The sequence below is a fragment of the Gigantopelta aegis genome, chromosome 3 (assembly GCF_016097555.1).
Source record: "Gigantopelta aegis isolate Gae_Host chromosome 3, Gae_host_genome, whole genome shotgun sequence".
Classification (NCBI taxonomy): Eukaryota; Metazoa; Mollusca; class Gastropoda; order Neomphalida; family Peltospiridae; genus Gigantopelta; species Gigantopelta aegis.
This window is the reverse complement of record NC_054701.1, coordinates 9112198-9134439: the sequence shown is the minus strand read 5'-3', so window position 1 is coordinate 9134439 and position 22242 is coordinate 9112198. Positions and strand designations below refer to the sequence as shown.

Sequence of the window (22242 nt, the reverse complement as noted above, 5' to 3'; positions counted from 1 at the left end):
TTTAATGCACTGTGAATACATGTAGTTACATGTGTGTAAGACAAAAACAGCTTTATACAGTTAGACCTCATTGTTTAATGCACTGTGAATACATGTAGTTACATGTGTGTAAGACAAAAACAGCTTTATACAGTTAGACCTCATTGTTTAATGGCACTGTGAATACATGTAGTTACATGTGTGTAAGACAAAAACAGCTTTATACAGTTAGACCTCATTGTTTAATGGCACTGTGAATACATGTAGTTACATGTGTGTAAGACAAAAGTTACAGCTTTATACAGTTAGACCTCATTGTTTAATGCACTGTGAATACATGTAGTTACATGTGTGTAAGACAAAAACAGCTTTATACAGTTAGACCTCATTGTTTAATGCACTGTGAATACATGTAGTTACATGTGTGTAAGACAAAAACAGCTTTATACAGTTAGACCTCATTGTTTAATGCACTGTGAATACATGTAGTTACATGTGTGTAAGACAAAAACAGCTTTATACAGTTAGACCTCATTGCTTAATGCACTGTGAATACATGTAGTTACATGTGTGTAAGACAAAAACAGCTTTATACAGTTAGACCTCATTGTTTAATGCACTGTGAATACATGTAGTTACATGTGTGTAAGACAAAAGCAGCTTTATACAGTTAGACCTCATTGTTTAATGCACTGTGAATACATGTAGTTACATGTGTGTAAGACAAAAACAGCTTTATACAGTTAGACCTCATTGTTTAATGCACTGTGAATACATGTAGTTACATGTGTGTAAGACAAAAACAGCTTTATACAGTTAGACCTCATTGTTTAATGCACTGTGAATACATGTAGTTACATGTGTGTAAGACAAAAACAGTTTTATACAGTTAGACGTCATTGCTTAATGGCACTGTGAATACATGTAGTTACATGTGTGTAAGACAAAAACAGCTTTATACAGTTAGACCTCATTGTTTAATGCACTGTGAATTGTAGTTACATGTGTGTAAGACAAAAACAGCTTTATACAGTTAGACCTCATTGCTTAATGGCACTGTGAATACATGTAGTTACATGTGTGTAAGACAAAAACAGCTTTATACAGTTAGACCTCATTGTTTAATGCACTGTGAATACATGTAGTTACATGTGTGTAAGACAAAAACAGCTTTATACAGTTAGACCTCATTGTTTAATGCACTGTGAATACATGTAGTTACATGTGTGTAAGACAAAAACAGCTTTATACAGTTAGACGTCATTGCTTAATGCACTGTGAATACATGTAGTTACATGTGTGTAAGACAAAAACAGCTTTATACAGTTAGACCTCATTGTTTAGTTACATGTGTGTAAGACAAAAACAGTTTTATACAGTTAGACGTCATTGCTTAATGGCACTGTGAATACATGTAGTTACATGTGTGTAAGACAAAAACAGCTTTATACAGTTAGACCTCATTGTTTAATGCACTGTGAATACATGTAGTTACATGTGTGTAAGACAAAAGCAGCTTTATACAGTTAGACCTCATTGTTTAATGCACTGTGAATACATGTAGTTACATGTGTGTAAGACAAAAACAGCTTTATACAGTTAGACCTCATTGTTTAATGCACTGTGAATACATGTAGTTACATGTGTGTAAGACAAAAGCAGCTTTATACAGTTAGACCTCATTGTTTAATGCACTGTGAATACATGTAGTTACATGTGTGTAAGACAAAAGCAGCTTTATACAGTTAGACGTCATTGCTTAATGGCACTGTGAATACATGTAGTTACATGTGTGTAAGACAAAAACAGCTTTATACAGTTAGACCTCATTGTTTAGTTACATGTGTGTAAGACAAAAGCAGCTTTATACAGTTAGACCTCATTGTTTAATGCACTGTGAATACATGTAGTTACATGTGTGTAAGACAAAAACAGCTTTATACAGTTAGACCTCATTGTTTAATGCACTGTGAATACATGTAGTTACATGTGTGTAAGACAAAAACAGCTTTATACAGTTAGACCTCATTGTTTAATGCACTGTGAATACATGTAGTTACATGTGTGTAAGACAAAAACAGCTTTATACAGTTAGACCTCATTGTTTAATGCACTGTGAATACATGTAGTTACATGTGTGTAAGACAAAAGCAGCTTTATACAGTTAGACCTCATTGTTTAATGCACTGTGAATACATGTAGTTACATGTGTGTAAGACAAAAGCAGCTTTATACAGTTAGACCTCATTGTTTAATGGCACTGTGAATACATGTAGTTACATGTGTGTAAGACAAAAGCAGCTTTATACAGTTAGACCTCATTGTTTAATGCACTGTGAATACATGTAGTTACATGTGTGTAAGACAAAAGCAGCTTTATACAGTTAGACCTCATTGTTTAATGCACTGTGAATACATGTAGTTACATGTGTGTAAGACAAAAGCAGCTTTATACAGTTAGACCTCATTGTTTAATGGCACTGTGAATACATGTAGTTACATGTGTGTAAGACAAAAACAGCTTTATACAGTTAGACCTCATTGTTTAATGCACTGTGAATACATGTAGTTACATGTGTGTAAGACAAAAACAGCTTTATACAGTTAGACCTCATTGTTTAATGCACTGTGAATACATGTAGTTACATGTGTGTAAGACAAAAGCAGCTTTATACAGTTAGACCTCATTGTTTAATGGCACTGTGAATACATGTAGTTACATGTGTGTAAGACAAAAACAGCTTTATACAGTTAGACCTCATTGTTTAATGCACTGTGAATACATGTAGTTACATGTGTGTAAGACAAAAGCAGCTTTATACAGTTAGACCTCATTGTTTAATGCACTGTGAATACATGTAGTTACATGTGTGTAAGACAAAAACAGCTTTATACAGTTAGACCTCATTGTTTAATGCACTGTGAATCCTTGTAGTTACATGTGTGTAAGACAAAAACAGCTTTATACAGTTAGACCTCATTGTTTAATGCACTGTGAATACATGTAGTTACATGTGTGTAAGACAAAAACAGCTTTATACAGTTAGACGTCATTGCTTAATGCACTGTGAATACATGTAGTTACATGTGTGTAAGACAAAAACAGCTTTATACAGTTAGACCTCATTGTTTAGTTACATGTGTGTAAGACAAAAACAGTTTTATACAGTTAGACGTCATTGCTTAATGCACTGTGAATACATGTAGTTACATGTGTGTAAGACAAAAACAGCTTTATACAGTTAGACCTCATTGTTTAATGCACTGTGAATCCTTGTAGTTACATGTGTGTAAGACAAAAACAGCTTTATACAGTTAGACCTCATTGTTTAATGCACTGTGAATACATGTAGTTACATGTGTGTAAGACAAAAACAGCTTTATACAGTTAGACGTCATTGCTTAATGCACTGTGAATACATGTAGTTACATGTGTGTAAGACAAAAACAGCTTTATACAGTTAGACCTCATTGTTTAGTTACATGTGTGTAAGACAAAAACAGTTTTATACAGTTAGACGTCATTGCTTAATGGCACTGTGAATACATGTAGTTACATGTGTGTAAGACAAAAACAGCTTTATACAGTTAGACCTCATTGTTTAATGCACTGTGAATACATGTAGTTACATGTGTGTAAGACAAAAGCAGCTTTATACAGTTAGACCTCATTGTTTAATGGCACTCCAGTACAAAACAAGCACCCCCTCCCCAATCAACCAAAAACCCTTGACTCCACAATGTCAAACAAAGCTAAGTATATAAAAAAGTTAGTCATTAAATTAAAATTATATAATTATGTAAAAACATGGCGTGAAAAATATAAATAGCATAAGTAACTATTTGCAACATTTTGTTTAAACATACAGTATATTTTAAAAAACTATTTTTTTTATTACAGGTGGAAGTTAAAACTATTTTGTTTATTACAGGTGGAATTTAAAAGATTCCATCATATTTAAGCTACCAGGTGCCTATGGTATTGTGCACACACATTATATATATATATATATATCTACAATTTGATCAGCACCTGGGGGTCTCTTGGTGTGTCACCCTTTGGTTTCATGGTGATATGTGTAACAATCAGTCACCTTTGTGTCACCATTTGATTTCATGCATGTCTTAAATAGTTGTCTCCCCTTTGATTAGAAAACTGGGAAGTGGTTAATGTTTTGTTATGTTACAGTAACCAAGACCCGACTGTCAACAAATTTGAGTGGAGTCATTAATTGCTCCCCACATGTAGATCATGGGGAGCCATTTACGATATTACCATATATATCTATATATATAGCATATATAGTGTTTTCCCTAGCTTGTTTTAACATGGTGCAGCACCATGCCTCAATAGTCTAGCACTATCTTGCCTTAATCAGCACCATGTTGCCCTGAGATTAAAAAAGCCTTTTTCACTAATTAATTCTAAAATTGCCTTTATAAAACATCCAAAAGGTATTATTAATTAATGAAATATGCGTTTTATATCTTTTGCCATTTATTTATTAAAACAAGCACATAAATTACATTAATGTTTATTTTAATTAATTTTTGTGTATTTTTAATAAAAATCAAGTGCCCCAAAAATGGTGAAAATGCCTCAAAAGTGTTTGGTCTAGCATGCCTTGCCGAATTTCTAGGGAAATCACTACATATACATCACATTATGGGACGCTAAAGATCCTGGAGCGAGAGTGATAGCTCCCCTTAAACGGCCATGTCTAGAGATTGGAAAACATATAAATACAATAACTGATTTTGTGTGTGATGTCATGCATTTGTGGTTAAACATCTATTGTTATAATAAGAGAGTTACTTACAAGTGATAATGTGTGGTTATGCACATGTATGCATGTATAGTGTATGTGTATGTGTGAGGAGGGGGCAGCAAAATGTTCATCTCAACATCTGATGCATAAAGCATTATTAATTTTGCCCAATTTTTATTAGAAATAAAATTAGAAATAATAGCCTCAATATATTTAATTACGAATTTGATGCATATCTAAATGGTTCCACATAACCGAGTTCATAAAAAACATATGCAGCACATGTGTAATAACAATTGTCATGATGTTATTTTGGGAAGCGATGTCATAATATGATGTTACTTCCCTAGTCCTAGCTCAGACTGTGCATGTGAAATATGACGTCATTTCGTCGTCTCCTAGTCAGGATTGAAAAATGTTCTGATGATCTTTGTTATTCATAAAATAACAATAATAATATGCAGGACTATGTCTGACACTCGCCAAATTTGCCAATTGTGAATTTTGAAAGCAGTTAGCAAATTTTATTTTAATTTAGCGAAATAATTTCATGTAATAATTGACATTTTCTAGAAGAAGAAAAATCGATTTCTGCAATTTTTAAAGTTTACTAGACAATTTGGCGAAATTATTTGCTCAAACAGAGCTAGCACTGATATGGATAATAAAGAAATGATTACACTCGGCTGTCTTGTGTACTGATCTGACAAAACTCTTGTGTACTGATCTGACAAAACTCTTGTGTACTGATCTGACAAAACTCTTGTGTACTGATCTGACAAAACTCTTGTGTACTGATTTTACAAAACTCTTGTGTACTGATTTTACAAAACTCGTCATGTTGCATGTATTAGCCTTGCTCAAGCAATAAAAAAATTCTGACAATTGTTTCGTAAAATCAGTATGACACACACAAGTTTGTATAATAATCTCTATTTATTAAGTGCTAAATGTCTACCTGAATGCGTAACATGTATTTCCTATTATTCATCTCCAACATCCGACGTTGTTCCTCGGACTGTCTCAGTTTGTCCTGGTCTTTCTTCAACCTCCGAATATAGTCGCAGGACGCCTTCAGTATCGTGCCTTTGTTCTGTCGAAGATCACTGCAAACAAAAAATTTAAATTTCTATTTCTTTATTTCTGTTTGAAAACTGCCCCAAGTTCTGCTAATGTTCGCTAACTATTTGATTGGTTCCTGATGTGGCCCTTTGGTTTACAGTGAAGCTCATAAATCTAGCGGAAACTTCTGCTTGGTCTGGCTGAACACAGGTCTGACTGAATTACATTTTAAATTATGAATACATTTAAACAGTTACCCAGTCATCACAGTGAGAATGCACTTTTAATTCATAAAGCTTCCTGTAAATCAGCCATGCTTTCTTTACCTGAAGGTGCACCACGACTGGTACATCAAAGGCCGTGGTATGTGCTATCCTCTTTATGGGATGGTACATATAAAAGATACCTTGCTGCTAATCGAAAAGAGTAGCCCATGAAGTGGTGACAGCCGGTTTCTTCCCTCAATACCTGTGTGGTCCTTAACCATATGTCCGACCCCATACAACCATAAACAAATGTGTTGAGTGCGTCGTTAAATAAAACATTTCCTTCCTTCTTTACCTGAAGAATCAGTACCAAGGTAACATAGATAAATATTAAGTCTTAATAAATTAAACCCAAAATAAATAAATCTATAGCACAAGAGGAGAAAAATATATACTTTTTCAAACTTACGGATCAATATTTTTAGGGAGCATTGTTCCTAATTCCTTTATTCTGTCATTAATGTTGAATCTTCTCCGTCTTTCAACTGGAAAGAAAGAAAGGAAAATAAAACTGATACAAAATACACTGAAAAGAATCAATTTTAGTTTTAGTGCCACCTCTTAAGACCTATGGTTATCTGGCGCCTAACATGTACAGCCGTTTCATGTCTAGTGAGAAGAAACCTGTTGCTATCGCATAGATTACATTCATGCCAAATTCAAAGGATCTTTTATATCCACTTCCCCAAAGATAGAAGAGCACATACCACAGCTTTTCATAGACCTGTCTTGAGGCCATGGGGCCAATATTTTCAAAGCTATCTTAGCGCTATGAAATCATAAGACCATTGTAAGCTATGACGTCACTATGGTGTGTGCTGTAGTGACGTCATAGCCCACGATGGTTTTACAACTCGTAGCACTGAGATAGCTTTCCAAGTCTCTAGCCCGATTGTGATGGGGAAAAGCCCACTTGACTATTGTTTCATATGTCTGGGTGGGTTATGTAGCACTAGAAGAGGAAACCGAGTTTCTGTATTGAAATATATTCATGTTGTGGTTCTGAGTAAACAGTTTCTTATTAAAAATATACTCATATTGTGCTTCTGAGTAAATTGAGTTTCTATATTAAAACATACTCATGTTGTGATTCTGAGTAAACCAAGTTTCTGAATTAAAATATACTCATGTTGTTGTTATGAGTAAACTGAGTTTCTAGATATTAAAACATACTCATGTTCTGGTTCTGAGTAAATTGAGTTTCTATATTAAAACATACTCATGTTGTAGATCTGAGTAAATCAAGTTTCTGAATTAAAACATACTCATGTTGTGGTTATCTTTCTTCTGGCGTTCTTTTGCCCACATGCGAGCCTCGTCTTCGGTCAGATAGCTGGACTGATCCTGTTTCTGAAATGCTGCTGGACATGATGACGATGATGAAGCATGGTCAGAGGATCCGTCGAATGTGTTGAGGTTGGCCTGGACACGAGAAACAGTAAATTAACCACTGTACTTTGACTGTATCAGAAATATAAATTCATTTATAGTCTGAAGAGTTAAGTACATCTTCACAGACAGTGAGGAAAGCACTGAACCATTGTTCTCGATTAACCATAACCTTTACAACTACAACATGTACAACCAGCAGATTAAAGAGTCAGACATTAGTTACAGGGCCTGGAAGACGTATTTAAAATAAAAAGGCCCCTAAAGAAGATTCCGAAACTGAATAACCATAACCTTTACAACTACAACATGTACAACCAGCAGATTAAAAAGTCACACACTCAAATTAATAACAGGGCCTGGAAGAAGTATTTAAAAAAGAGAAAGAAAAAAAATCCCCCTAAAGAAGATTCCAAAAGTGAAAACCTTCCCTGGACCCCATGTTTTATAGTTTGGTAGACCTTCCTATTTACCTTGTAAGGAGAGCTATCACTCCCCTGAGACTAGTGCAAGGCAAGTAATTTTTAGTTCCCCTTGACATGTGAATGTACATGTATACACATGTGGTATCAATATGGTAATATCTTAAATGGCGCCCCATAATCTAAGTTAGGAGAGCAATTAATCTTTCCCATCAATTTTATTTTACATGTTAGTCCAGTTTGGTCTAAGTGGGTCGAAAAGCCTGGTATTAAAGGATGAAATAAAATAATGACATTAAAGGGACACACCCTAGTTACGTTTATTTGTTAACCATTACGGTGTTGTTTTTCGCTATTAAACTCCATTTTTCACAAATAAAATTGCACTTTACTTACATTTTATTATTTAGAATACACATTTCCATTCACCTGAAGTGCTTTTTGGTAATCCTGATGTTTGTAAAACCACGAAATGCATTTTTTGGATTTTTTCACAAGACGTGTTGTCGAGAAAAAACCGTTAAGCAAGCGAGGTCCAATCTATTTTTAGAGGGGATATTTCCATTTCAATGTCACAGACGTTGGTATATCACGTGACCGTTATCATTTTGGTTCGGTTTGTTTTCTCGTGCACGGTTCGTGCAATCAACATCCGATTTGTTGTTGTTCATTTGTGAGATTTTTCTTCACAGTTCGTGAACATTTTCAGTAACAATAAAGTTCAGACAAGTAAGTGTCTCAATACAACACATTACAAACCCTTAAAACCAATAATTTTGCTAAGTCTTATGATATCTGGAGAGGGGATACAACCAGGACAGAACAGTTGGAACATGTCCAGAAGAGGTGAAACGAATACACTCCAAGTCTGTGAAATTTGTCGTGACGTAGGCATTGTTGTGCTTCGAGCGACATCTACCGGTGACATCAGAATACTAACTTTCAAAATTATTTCAAGCAATTGGGACATGGGGATTCCCATGGTATTTATCGATATAAAACCTGCTTTTTCACTCCATTTAATAAAAACGTGATCTAAGTGTGTTACAGGTTTGTAGATTAACCAAATTATAATTTATTTTCGCTGGATGGAACTAGGGTGTGCGGTTTTAAGAAGTGGCATAAAAAAGATGGATAATAAAGGTGTTATGTCAAAGTTGTAATATTGGCGGTTCCTGCCAAAAATATTTATTAATTTTTGCTTTGAAACATAAAGTTTATACCTTCAGCTATATGCCTAAAAAACATTATAAAAAAGTAATTCTATTTACTAGTTTAAAAAATATATTTTAGGTAGGAATCTTGAGAGTGTGTCACAAGCATTAACTAGTGATGTCACTGTTTTATACATACACATTCAACACACTAACTGACAAAGAAACAAAGATGGTGACCATGCTATATTTAACCACAAATTATTCAGGAAACCCCTTTTGTCATCCAGTACAACTCTTTAAAATTATTATTCATGAGTTAATCATGGAATAGTTATTTATTACAAATAAATGTGAAAATAACAAAATATTAAAGTTTCATCTTTGACATAGGACCTTTAAGGACACCAAAGGAGATGAGACTCACAGAAGTGGACAACTGTGTGAGCGTTGGTTCAATGAATGTGAGGTCGTTATCGATGGTTCCATCCACCGACTCCAAACTGATGAGGTCTGTCAGTAAGTTATCCACCTGCCAATACAAACATACATGTTTATATGTAAAGATTTAGTCCCACCTGTTCATACATAAAGATCCAGGGCAAAATATTTCACGCAAACCGTCGTTCAGTTATGTAATTTTAAGTTCACTATTACATTCTAAAATAAAACATTACAAAGTTCAGGACCATCGTAAGTTTATTCACTATGCAAATATAATTTGTGTATCCAAACAACCGGTGAACTAGGTAAAGTCATATAAAACAGAGTACTGGTTACATAACATTTTGAAATATTGTCCTCTGTAGATCAGTTCCATTTCAAAATTATTAAACATTTTCTAGGTTAATGCTGGAACTCAAAACTATCTGCATTTTGGTAAATTTATATGGACAAAAAAAACCCAACTACATGTACCCAAACAAAATTAAACCTCTTAACATAAATGTATCTATAATTATCGACATGTATCTTTTAAAATGTCAAAGGTCAAGGTGTTCAGATTACCTCTCAGCAACATACACATACATATACATGTAGTTGTGTAATCAGTACACTGTCACCACTACACATTTATCTGGACGAGTATCAAATTAGGTGAGTCAGCAAACATTTTCAAATCAACTTTTTGGAGAATTAATAATTTATCAAACTGAACTTGGTTTCAATTCGCTTTTGGCGAATGATAGCTGTATTTTAAATGATGGCTTAAAAAAACTATGAAAGTACGGAACACTGCAATATATTCAATATTACTGGTTGCCATGTTTGTACTAGCCCAAACTGGATCCCCCCACCCCCTGAATAAGTTCATACATACAAAACAAAAACAAAAAATCATAAAAAATTAAATTACGTTTGAGCTACTAGTACTACAAACATTATCATGAGTAGAAATACACTGGATATAAATCAAGATTATAATAACAGATTCTTTAATAAAGTTTATTAAGCCAAGAAACAAATACAGCAGTGTTTCCTTTTCCTCCCCTTTTGTTTTGTTGTTCACACATAATCATGAAACGATCACATGGAATAAATTTGCAACCACCCACAAACAATGTTTGAATAAATCAGCCAAGCTTGAAAAATACACAATAAACAAAAGCTATGAAAACCAACCAAGCATAACCAGGAAGATATATACACCACAGACTTGAAAATCCACTATCCCCACATGTGTCTGATTTAAGTCAGTTCATCAAATTCATAGTCTCGTCATGGTAACAGTCAAGACTAGTTGAAGATCACTCCTCTGAAAGGTGCAAGCCAGGCAATCACATCAAGTCTCCAATAAAATGTATTTTAAATTTTACTGCAAGGAGATCAATTTAAAGCTCTCTTTATAAACCTCTGTGTGTGAGTGTGGATAGGAATGGGAGTGATCACTTGTCTGTCCTGGCGAAAACTGTCATATCTAAAGTATAGATATGTACAATCAGTGATAAATCTGTTTTAAGTGCTTGTTGGAGACTACTCATTCAAAGTACATGTAGGTACCTCGTTAAATAATGTAATTAATCTGGTAATTAATCATGAAGTGATCTCAGTGCTAAGATCACTGTAAGTGCATAAGGTATGTTAGCACCAAGATCACTTCGTGAAACGGGCCCTGCAATGTAGAGGAACATTGTACTATAAAAAGTAGTCAGGATGCATGGTACAACGTTGTCAGTTACTGGCTTATTTTACTATAAAAAGTAGTCAGGATGCATGGTACAACGTTGTCAGTTACTGGCTTATTTTACTATAAAAAGTAGTCAGGATGCATGGTACAACGTTGTCAGTTACTGGCTTATTTTGACAAGTCTTATTCATCAGATGAACCTTCTTATAACAAAAAAACAGCTGTCAAAATCTGTGATAGCAATCAGCAAAGCTGCCACAAAACAGTGTTGCAAAATTGATTTGTAATGGAATTTTAATCATTATCGGGTATCTGACTTCTTATTCTTTGTACAAAATTGCCATCACAAGATCACGATCTGAATTTCGAGGACTGAGGAACTGAAAACATAATGATACAGACCATGAGGGGAGCTATCACGTGCACACTACCACTGGGCTACATTTATTAGGGGAGCTATGATGTGCACACTACCATTGGGAACATCTCACCCAGAGCTATGGTGTGTACACTACCATTGGGAACATCTCACCCGGAGCTACGGTGTGTACACTACCATTGGGAACATCTCACCCAGAGCTATGGTGTGTACACTACCATTGGGGACATCTCACCCAGAGCTATGGTGTGTACACTACCACTGGTGACATCTCACCCAGAGCTATGGTGTGTACACTACGACTGGTTACTTCTCACCCAGAGCTATGGTGTGTACACTACGACTGGTGACTTCTCACCCAGAGCTACGGTGTGTACACTACGACTGGTGACTTCTCACCCAGAGCTACGGTGTGTACACTACGACTGGTGACTTCTCACCCAGAGCTACGGTGTGTACACTATGACTGGTGACTTCTCACCCAGAGCTATGGTGTGTACACTACGACTGGTGACATCTCACCCAGAGCTATGGTGTGCACACTACGACTGGTGACATCTCACCCAGAGCTACGGTGTGCACACTACGACTGGTGACATCTCACCCAGAGCTACGGTGTGCACACTACGACTGGGGACATCTCACCCAGAGCTATGGTGTGCATACTACGATTGGTGACATCTCACCCAGAGCTATGGTGTGCACACTACGACTGGGGACCTCTCACCCAGAGCTATGGTGTGCATACTACGATTGGTGACATCTCACCCAGAGCTATGGTGTGCATACTACGATTGGGCTACATTTATCAACACGTACCTCCGACACACTGGTGGCAGCACTGGCCTGTCCTAGAGAAAAGGGACTGTCAGGGTCTACGAGGGGGGCGCTTCCCGTCACCTGCAGGGCCACGTCCGGGGCAGACCGCGTCTGTATGGCCGGCATCGACTGTGCGGTGAGCCGCGACTGACCGAGGAAGTCCTGAATCTGTCGCTTCTTGTTCTCCTGGATGTGGAACTTTGTGGGATGCTCCAGCTGACTTTTAACCTGAATGAAAAACAATACAATTTATAACTGGTGACAAAGACACAGGATATACATATATGTATAGGTCAAGTTAGAAATTTTCGAACATACCTTAATGCTATGATATTGTAAAATTTTCATACGCTATAACATCACTACAACACATGCCATAGTGATGTCATAACTTACAATGGTTTTATGATAATGTAGCGCTAAGAAAGCATAAAAAAATCGGGGCCTAGGTTTTACTTTTGAAATCTATAATAAAATATACACAAGGCTTTTTAAGTTTTTGATTGTTCTGATTGCTTCCCTTCTTTTGGTCTGCACTGCCGACAACCTTCCTTGAAATTACCTAATGCTGCACTTAGCAAGGATCTTTTTGCGCTCAGGTCATTGACTACCATAAACATATCATCCAGATTTCTAATAAATCTAATTTAATAAAAACATTTATATGTGTAAATTGCTTTTACTAAAACCAAGGTCGTACCCTGATCAACATCCTTTTTATAAACAAATGAAACACTATACAAATTAAACCCTGAGATGTGTATGCCATTAAAAAAAAGGAGGGTACGGCCCTGCTAAAAACAATAAAGGTTTACCTTGAGGACCTGCGGTGGTACCTCGCTGATGACCTGTATGTGCGGGACGTCGATGGTGGAGGTGCAGAGCGATGAGATGGCCTGCTGCCGCTTGAGGGATGACGACATGATCTGTTCTCGCTTCTCCTCATCGTAGAGCTGCTGGCGCATCAACTGCTGCTTCAGATTCGTCCGCATCGACAGACTCACGTGCTTTATCTCAGGGACCGGGCTGTAACAAATAAAACAAATCTGTATTCACTCACTTCACTTAGCTCAGTTAGTTGAGTGCAAACCTGAGGTGCCTGTGTCGCAGGATCGAACCACCTCGGTAGACCCATTCACCTGATTGGATTTTTTTTATCGTTGCAATTTTAACCAGGACTAAACATTACCAATTTCAGTACAAAAAATTCCCAATATTCTATAAATATACATTTAATTATGTCTGTTGTAATAAATTAACTTAACACTGTAACAGTGGTGTAGTACATGTACATCACTAAGTTGGTTGATAAAATATCCCAAGTATGACATGCTCACGCTCATTTTCCCAATCCCGTCAGATATGAGATACTGGGAAAAAAATCCTGAATAAATCCATGGCAGCTACTACTAGCAGTGGCATAGCGTGAGTTGCCAGCGCACGTGGCAAGGCAATCATTGCACCCCCTAACCAGTGGACCATTAGCACTCCCAGAGTCCCTTCCACCAGTCCAGAATTTTGTGCCTGGGCAACCACTGACAACTAGTGAGCTACACACACATAGGTAGAACCATTTTTTTTATAAGAAAGAATATCCAATAGAAAAAACCAACAAAAAAACCCAACATGTACATTACAATTAGGTTCAAATCTTATGATTCTCTAATATATTAAAAAACAACCCAAAAAACACAACCAACCCACCAAAAGGTGTCTTTAACCCAACCAGTCAAACAGATATCTGCAATAAAACTACACCAGTGCTGTTGTTAAGACAAAATCTAAAATGACAATGTCAACTGTACACAAACAATTAAATGCTACCTTCAGAAAAGGTGTACAAAGATTTCAAGATATAAATAAATATTTGGTTTTATTAATTTACTAGACAAAGTGTATTGTGTACATGTAATCAACATATCACTGTTTAACACCTGTAACGGTTCATGTACGTGTACTATATACATGTACTGTATTGTGTACGGTACGTAATTTTATAGAAAAACATAAATATATATACTAATATAACCGACTTCCATGCATTCTAGTTCAGCACCAATCTAGAATTAATTAACCGATAAGGCACAGGATGAAAACAAGAGACTGCCAGCTGTTTTATGTGATGATAATTATATTTGTGTCTGTATCACACTGTATTACTCTGTATCACTCTGTATATTACCAGTTTTGTTTGGGACATTCTGCGCTGTGCATATTGACATGGATATGACAATCACCGGAGATCAATGAAGTCAGGGATATAAATAGAGACCAGCTGTTTGTTAAATTACCATTTACACTACACTGCAGATGACCTACAAGTATATTTTATATACTGTACACATCAGCAGAGATGGTGAAAGAGATTTTGTTTTAAAATGTGTTTGCTGGTACCACTAAGAACAGAAAGGAGAGGATTGTCTGCTCTTAAACGACACCTCAGCACATTTTAAACTATGACTATTTGTGTGTAAGATATAATGGCTTGTTTATCATTTCGTTGTTACTGCTAGCAGGGTTTCTGCCAGAGGGTAAAATTATTTTTTAAAGTTAACCTTTTGACAAAATTAATTACTCCTATCATTATTGTACGATTTTCACTCTAAGCCTAAACGTAACCCATTTTCTTTCTAGGGGAGGCCCCCCTATACCCCCTGTTGACTGTGGTTGCATTCAATTCCATAGAGCCATACCCAAAAATTTCTTTCTGGCAGAAACACTGGTTAGATAAACTGACTTTATTTTAAACAGTTTTTACATAGGCAGTTTTGACTGCTGATCAATGCTGTGAAGGCTGCATGAGGGCTAAACTTCACAGTTCATGTGACACATTTTACCCCCAACAATACATGTACGTTAGAATTTTTCAGTTTTGACTGCTGATCAATGCTGTGAAGGCTGCAAGAGGGCTAAACTTCACAGTTCATGTGACACATTTTACCCCCAACAATACATGTATGTTAGAATTTTTCAGTTTTGACTGCTGATCAATGCTGTGAAGGCTGCAAGAGGGCTAAACTTCACAGTTCATGTGACACATTTTACCCCCCAACAATACATGTATGTTAGAATTTTTCAGTTTTGACTGCTGATCAATGCTGTGAAGGCTGCATGAGGGCTAAACTTCACAGTTCATGTGACACATTTTACCCCCCAAAAATACATGTATGTTAGAATTTTTCAGTTTTGACTGCTGATCAATGCTGTGAAGGCTGCATGAGGGCTAAACTTCACAGTTCATGTGACACATTTTACCCCCCAACAATACATGTATGTTAGAATTTTTCAGTTTTGACTGCTGATCAATGCTGTGAAGGTTGCATGAGGGCTAAACTTCACAGTTCATGTGACACATTTTACCCCCCAACAATACATGTATGTTAGAATTTTTCAGTTTTGACTGCTGATCAATGCTGTGAAGGCTGCATGAAAGTAAAGTTTGTTTTATTTAACGACGCCGCTAGAGCACATTGATTTTTTATCTTATCATCGGCTATTGGACGTCAAACATATGGTCATTCTGACACTGTTTTTAGAGGAAACCCGCTGTCGCCACATAGGCTACTCTTTTTACAACAGGCAGCAAGGGATCTTTTATTTGCGCTTCCCACAGGCAGGATAGCACAAACCATGGCCTTTGTTGAACCAGTTATGGATCACTGGTCGGCGCAAGTGGTTTACACCTACCCACTGAGCCTTGCGGAGCACTCACTCAGTGTTTGGAGTCGGTATCTCGATTAAAAATCCCATGCCTCGACTGGGATCCGAACCCAGTACCTACCAGCCTGTAGACCGATGGCCTGCCACGACGCCACCGAGGCCGGTAAAAGGCTGCATGAGGGCTAAACTTCACAGTTCATGTGACACATTTTACCCCCCAACAATACATGTATGTTAGAATTTTTCAGTTTTGACTGCTGATCAATGCTGTGAAGGCTGCATGAGGGCTAAACTTCACAGTTCATGTAACACATTTTACCCCCCAACAATACATGTATGTTAGAATTTTTCAGTTTTGACTGCTGATCAATGCTGTGTAGGCTGCATGAGGGCTAAACTTCACAGTTCATGTGACACATTTTACCCCCCAACAATACATGTATGTTAGAATTTTTCAGTTTTGACTGCTGATCAATGCTGTGAAGGCTGCATGAAAGTAAAGTTTGTTTTATTTAACGACGCCGCTAGAGCACATTGATTTTTTATCTTATCATCGGCTATTGGACGTCAAACATATGGTCATTCTGACACTGTTTTTAGAGGAAACCCGCTGTCGCCACATAGGCTACTCTTTTTACGACAGGCAGCAAGGGATCTTTTATTTGCGCTTCCCACAGGCAGGATAGCACAAACCATGGCCTTTGTTGAACCAGTTATGGATCACTGGTCGGCGCAAGTGGTTTACACCTACCCACTGAGCCTTGCGGAGCACTCACTCAGGGTTTGGAGTCGGTATCTCGATTAAAAATCCCATGCCTCGACTGGGATCCGAACCCAGTACCTACCAGCCTGTAGACCGATGGCCTGCCACGACGCCACTGAGGCCGGTAAAAGGCTGCATGAGGGCTAAACTTCACAGTTCATGTGACACATTTTACCCAGTGGTAAAGGTACAGTGCTTGAGTGACGTGCAGTCTGTGTAGGAGTGCTCCCTATCGGTGGGCCCATTGGACTATTTCTTGTTCCAGCCAGTATATACTATCCTGTCTGTGAGATGGCCGGTGCATATAAAATATCCCTAGCTACTAGAAGAAAGATGTAGCAGGTTTCCTCTCTGAGACTATACGTCAAAATTACCAAATGTTTGAAATCCAATAGCCGATGATTGATAAATCAGTGCTCTAGTTGTGTCATTAAACAAAACAAAACTTTTCTTACAGTTTACCATTACAGAGTTGAGTTGTTCTTGAACACAATAAAACAGTATTTAAATATAAATAATCACATACTGCATACAAAACTGGTAAATATGTTGTGTTGGGGCTGGGGTTCTTATTAGATTCACCAATTCATTTCATTCCAATTTCTTAACATCATTCTGTCTAGTTTTTCACCCATATACACATATATTAAAAGGTATGAATTTAATTAAAAAAATAAAAATGAAAAAACCCTTGATAAATTACATACATTATTTATTAATTTAGGCATTTTACACATATATACACACACATGTATGCACCATTAAATTTGTGATATATTTTAAATACCATATAACAGCGTGTACCAATCTATTATAAAAAAGCATTCATAATACATAATTACTGAGAGGATAATTTTTGTAATATGTAGTCTTTCCTATACCTGGGAGTAACATTTCTTGTAAATGTTACCTACGTGGGCGTACAGGTACATTTATCAAGTATTCAAGGACAGGCGCATTGTGACTGCCTCCGGGGACAGGTGGTGGTGTGCAAATTACACGTCACTAAACTGGAAATGTGAATTCCCCAACAACCACGTCACAGAACAATGAAAAACTCTACATGGAAACAGAAACTAGTACGTCCCCATTCTCTAAATGTCAAGCTGACTTCAAGGATATATGCATGTATAGTAAGCAGTACTAGTATATGTGAACACTGTGATTTATACTAAGTGGTTGAATGATACACACAAATAATTTAGAACAGGAGAAAAGTCTTCATTTAAATAATAATAATAATAATCTTTAACAGGAAGTACAAACTGTATATTCCAGAGCTACAATGTATCTTTTGTTTGTTTGTCCTTATTTCTGTGCATATATATATATCCAAGTATGGTTCAAGAATTCTGTCCTGGGCACGCGTACACCTCAAGTATCTGGGCTGTCTGTCCAGGAGAAAGGGTTAGTTGTTAGTTGTTAGTAAGAGAGAAGTCAGTGTAATGACCTTACACCCACTGAGTTATTATTTAAACTTGCTCTGACTGGGTGCCACTACTGGGATGTAAACCCAGTACCTACCAGCCTAATGTCTCATGGCTTAACCACTATACCATCGAGGCTGGTACCAGGATGTGAACCCAGTACCTACCAGCCTAACTTCTCATGGCTTAACCACTATACCACCGAGGCTGGTACCAGGATGTGAACCCAGTACCTACCAGCCTAACGTCTCATGGCTTAACCACTATACCACTGAGGCTAGATCCTGATATGACATTTTGTTGCCCTTTATTTTAAAGCCAGCTGTTGGCAATTAGCAGCTTACCATCACATCAGACTAAACAAGTAAGACCAGTAAGACATGCTAACTAGTGCAATTAACATCTTCTTAAGTGAAGATAATTAGTGACATCGCAATTAGCTATTGTCTATTGTCAATACTAAACTCATTGAAAGGAATGTCATTAATACACAGCTGCCAGTGATTTTTCGCGGCCTATTTAAACAATGTCTGCTGGGTACAGAATTACAACTTAGAATAAATATTTCCAATTGAATCTTTGTATTTAATTTACATAATTGTGCACATAAAAAAACTTATGACATGCAGTGGATTGGCTAATATAGCTGGTAATTATGTGTTGTTAATGTTAATATTTAAGATAAAGCAATGCAATTTTTAAAATCATTCTTAGGCTTTTTTTTTTTTAATAAACTTGCTTTTAAAAGTTACATGAGATTTGTAACAGACAGTAATATTTAGCTGCCTATAAATTAATTTTCACCTCTTATATATACATATATGTTTTATTCTTACTGACATCACTCATGAATGACTTGTTTTCTGGTAAGTGATTTCAACATTCACAAAATGAGCATAAACACCTTATGTTTTTTTACACATGTTGATTTCCGTGTCACGCTCTAATGGTGCAAACATACACATGTACAAACAAGGCAAAAGTGTACAATACATGTAGTGTCCCTTAGTTCCCCTTCCCGTACACATGGATGTACAGGGTACCTGTACATGTAGGTACAGCATACTAGTAAACGTGTAACGATACGGCTAAATACAGTATCATATTGTGATAGAAAGTCCACGATTTGATACATCAATTTACGGAAGCTGTATTGCTGTAAACAATATTTAAAATCACTGACCGATTTAAAATCTGAGGTACATATTTTTATTTGTTTTACATAAAATTAATATTCAGGTAACACTACAAAGACCAGGATGACAAGAAACACATCAGATTGACTCAAATGGATAACTTACACTAGATGTGGCAAGTGATATATGTAATGTAATGAGTAAAGAGGTGTAATTGCCAAAAATGTCTTCCACTTTCACCGGACCATGTGTTACCGGTACTGGGATACATGTATTTATTACATACCTATTCAATCTTACTATATAGTGATGAAGACATTTTCAAACCGTGTGATAAATTTATCTTGTATCACACATATGTGCATCTGGACCGCAACTTGTAAATAGGGAATTCCTTTTTTATTTTCACTGGAGTTAGCGCCTTTTTATTAATGACATCATATCTGATTTACAAATTACGTCACATTGTATTTGAAACATTACACAAGACTGCCACAGAGTATGATTCTTAACATTTAGTACATCTATGAAATGAGGATTGATTAAAAGATTTAAGAGTTTAGTTATGACCTTATTTAAATTAAAAACCGTTCTTCTAAAAAATTTAAAAGAAGGTACTGGTATGTAATAAATACAGAAATTCACATATGTTGTTTTCGTTCCCTATTTATTGCACTTAATTATTTTGCACAAGAATATACTACTGACCACTATGCGGTCTCGTGGTATATATTCTTACGCAAAATAAATGTCACCTACCCATATTGTAACACCGTTAGTACTGCACAAACATGACATGCACAAGGAAAACAGAATAGTTTCTTTGTGAACATTTAATTGTTAAAGTTTGGTTTGTCTAACACCTCTAATGCACATCAGGGGTGTAGCCAGAAACGTTTTAGCATTACACACGCTCAACGCATGCCCGAGCAGGGCTAGCCCTGGGTGAGCAGAACATTTTCGCCAAATTTTCTATGAACCTATGAAAGTTAATTTATAACAAAATATCAGTTATTACATGAAATTCTTTCGCCAATTTAAAATAAAATTCGCCAACTACTTTCAAAATTTGCAACTGGCGAATTTGGCAAATACCAGAGCTAGCCCTTCCCGAGTGGGGGGATTCGGTGGACCCCCCCTCTAATGAACATTTTGAAACTCAGGACGCCTTTAGATGCATTCTCAGCCTTTTCTGAGGCATTGTTTTCTATCTTTTATGGAGTCAATTTTATAGAACAATTACAGACAGCCTCGACCTATTCCCGGATATTTTTTGCATTACACACATGTGTACTGTGCATAATGGGCACTATGCCTTTGCACATTGATAATTAATCAGTAAAGTTATATTGATCAAACATTTGATCATTGTGAGCAAACAAGCTAAATTTTTTTTTAATATTAGCAACTAGTGGTGATGTTTTATATGCAATCTCCTACACAGGACATCAAATACAAGTTATGAGGTACTGGGTGGGATGAAAAAAATCCAATATGCACCATGGGCATTGAGGAGGTTTGATATTACGATCCAAACTACTTGTACCTCACATGAGCACTTTATACTGATCTAAATACTGTTGATAAAGTTAACAAATAAATCAAATGGGAAAATAATAAAAGTAAATACTTGTAACACTGAGGAAGGACTTTCCTTTGGCACTGTCACTAACCACCGTAACCCTAACTATTTACAGGGCCGTAGCTAGCGGGGGGGGGGGGGGACTTGCCCCCCCCCAGAAAAATTCCAAAAAGCATTATAGAAACTTAAAGAAAATTATCTTCTTAACTGTTTAAGGAGTTTTAGACTATCAACTACTCAGTTGCGTCCCCAAACAAAAAATCCTAGCTACAGCCATGATTTATTATAAGTATTTATAATGTTCTTTATATGTGACAGTACTACCCATTTACCCTCATGGAACATTAACAATATACAAAGAAATTAAACAAAAATTCGCTTTCTAATTCAGCATGGAGATTCGATCATCAAAACCCTGGGCCTGCCCCTACCCCCCCCCCCCCCCCCCCCCCCCCCGTTCAGATGGATTACCGTACTTCTTTTCGGCGATCAACTGTCAGTTCACACAGATTGGTTACGCACTATTAGTATAGCTACCCAGTGTCCATAACGTTTTATAATGATTTATATTGTAGCACGTTGTTTTTAGCGAGGAGTTTCCAAGTTATAGAGGGCGTATCTTTATCTTACCTTCCACCATAAGCCGTGCTCTTCAGCTCATAAAACGAGTTGTCACCCATGTCGCTAATCAAATCGTCCGACCCAAGTAGACTACTCAGGTCGAATTCAATTCCTGAATCCACCATGCCGCATGCGTTGTCTTGGGAAATGTCAGTTAAACGTTAAAATGTAACACAAAAAAACAATCGGCAGTTCGGCAGAATCCTTCCAAAATGGCAAGGCTACAGGAAATTGCGAAATCGATAACGATTGGCTGTCCAAGTCATGTGTTGCTGTAACGTTAATAGTTATTGGTTGAAAGAATTCCGTCATGGTCTATTTTTAATAGTGTATGCGTCAGCGGGAAAGCCCATCAACAATAGACACAAGCTGAGTTCAGCTAGACCGAGTTGAAAAATGCCCGCTAAATTTGTTCATGCGCTTCACGGTAAAACAAATAGCCATGACGGGAACCAGTTATATAGTTCGCGAACGTTGGCGAAACGTGAGCTTGCTGAACTTAGGACAGGTGGCGCTGTTTTAGTACAAATCCGGCCCATTCAACAATCTCCGCTAACTATTGACAAACGTGTCGTGTAAGCAGGGCGGGTCATAGGATCGTTCTAGGAACGATCCCCGTCGGTGGGTTCATTGGGCCATTCTCGTTCTAACCACTGCTCCACAACTGGTGTAACAAAGACCGTGGT

General features: G+C 36.9%; 1 protein-coding gene across 1 annotated transcript in view; it reads right to left on the bottom strand.

Moving 5' to 3' along the window:
- The window catches only part of LOC121367485 (microphthalmia-associated transcription factor-like), a 34146-nt gene extending 12364 nt beyond the window's left edge, over positions 1 to 21782 (bottom strand). Inside the window, exons 1-7 of the mRNA XM_041491680.1 lie at positions 21566 to 21782; positions 13183 to 13393; positions 12368 to 12595; positions 9469 to 9573; positions 7342 to 7498; positions 6486 to 6561; positions 5707 to 5854 (exon numbers count right to left, since the gene is read on the bottom strand). Of these exons, the coding sequence (XP_041347614.1) occupies positions 5707 to 5854; positions 6486 to 6561; positions 7342 to 7498; positions 9469 to 9573; positions 12368 to 12595; positions 13183 to 13393; positions 21566 to 21681 (1041 nt within the window). The 5' untranslated portion in view covers positions 21682 to 21782. The remainder of the gene's footprint in view (positions 1 to 5706; positions 5855 to 6485; positions 6562 to 7341; positions 7499 to 9468; positions 9574 to 12367; positions 12596 to 13182; positions 13394 to 21565) is intronic.
- Positions 21783 to 22242: the final 460 nt, after the last annotated feature.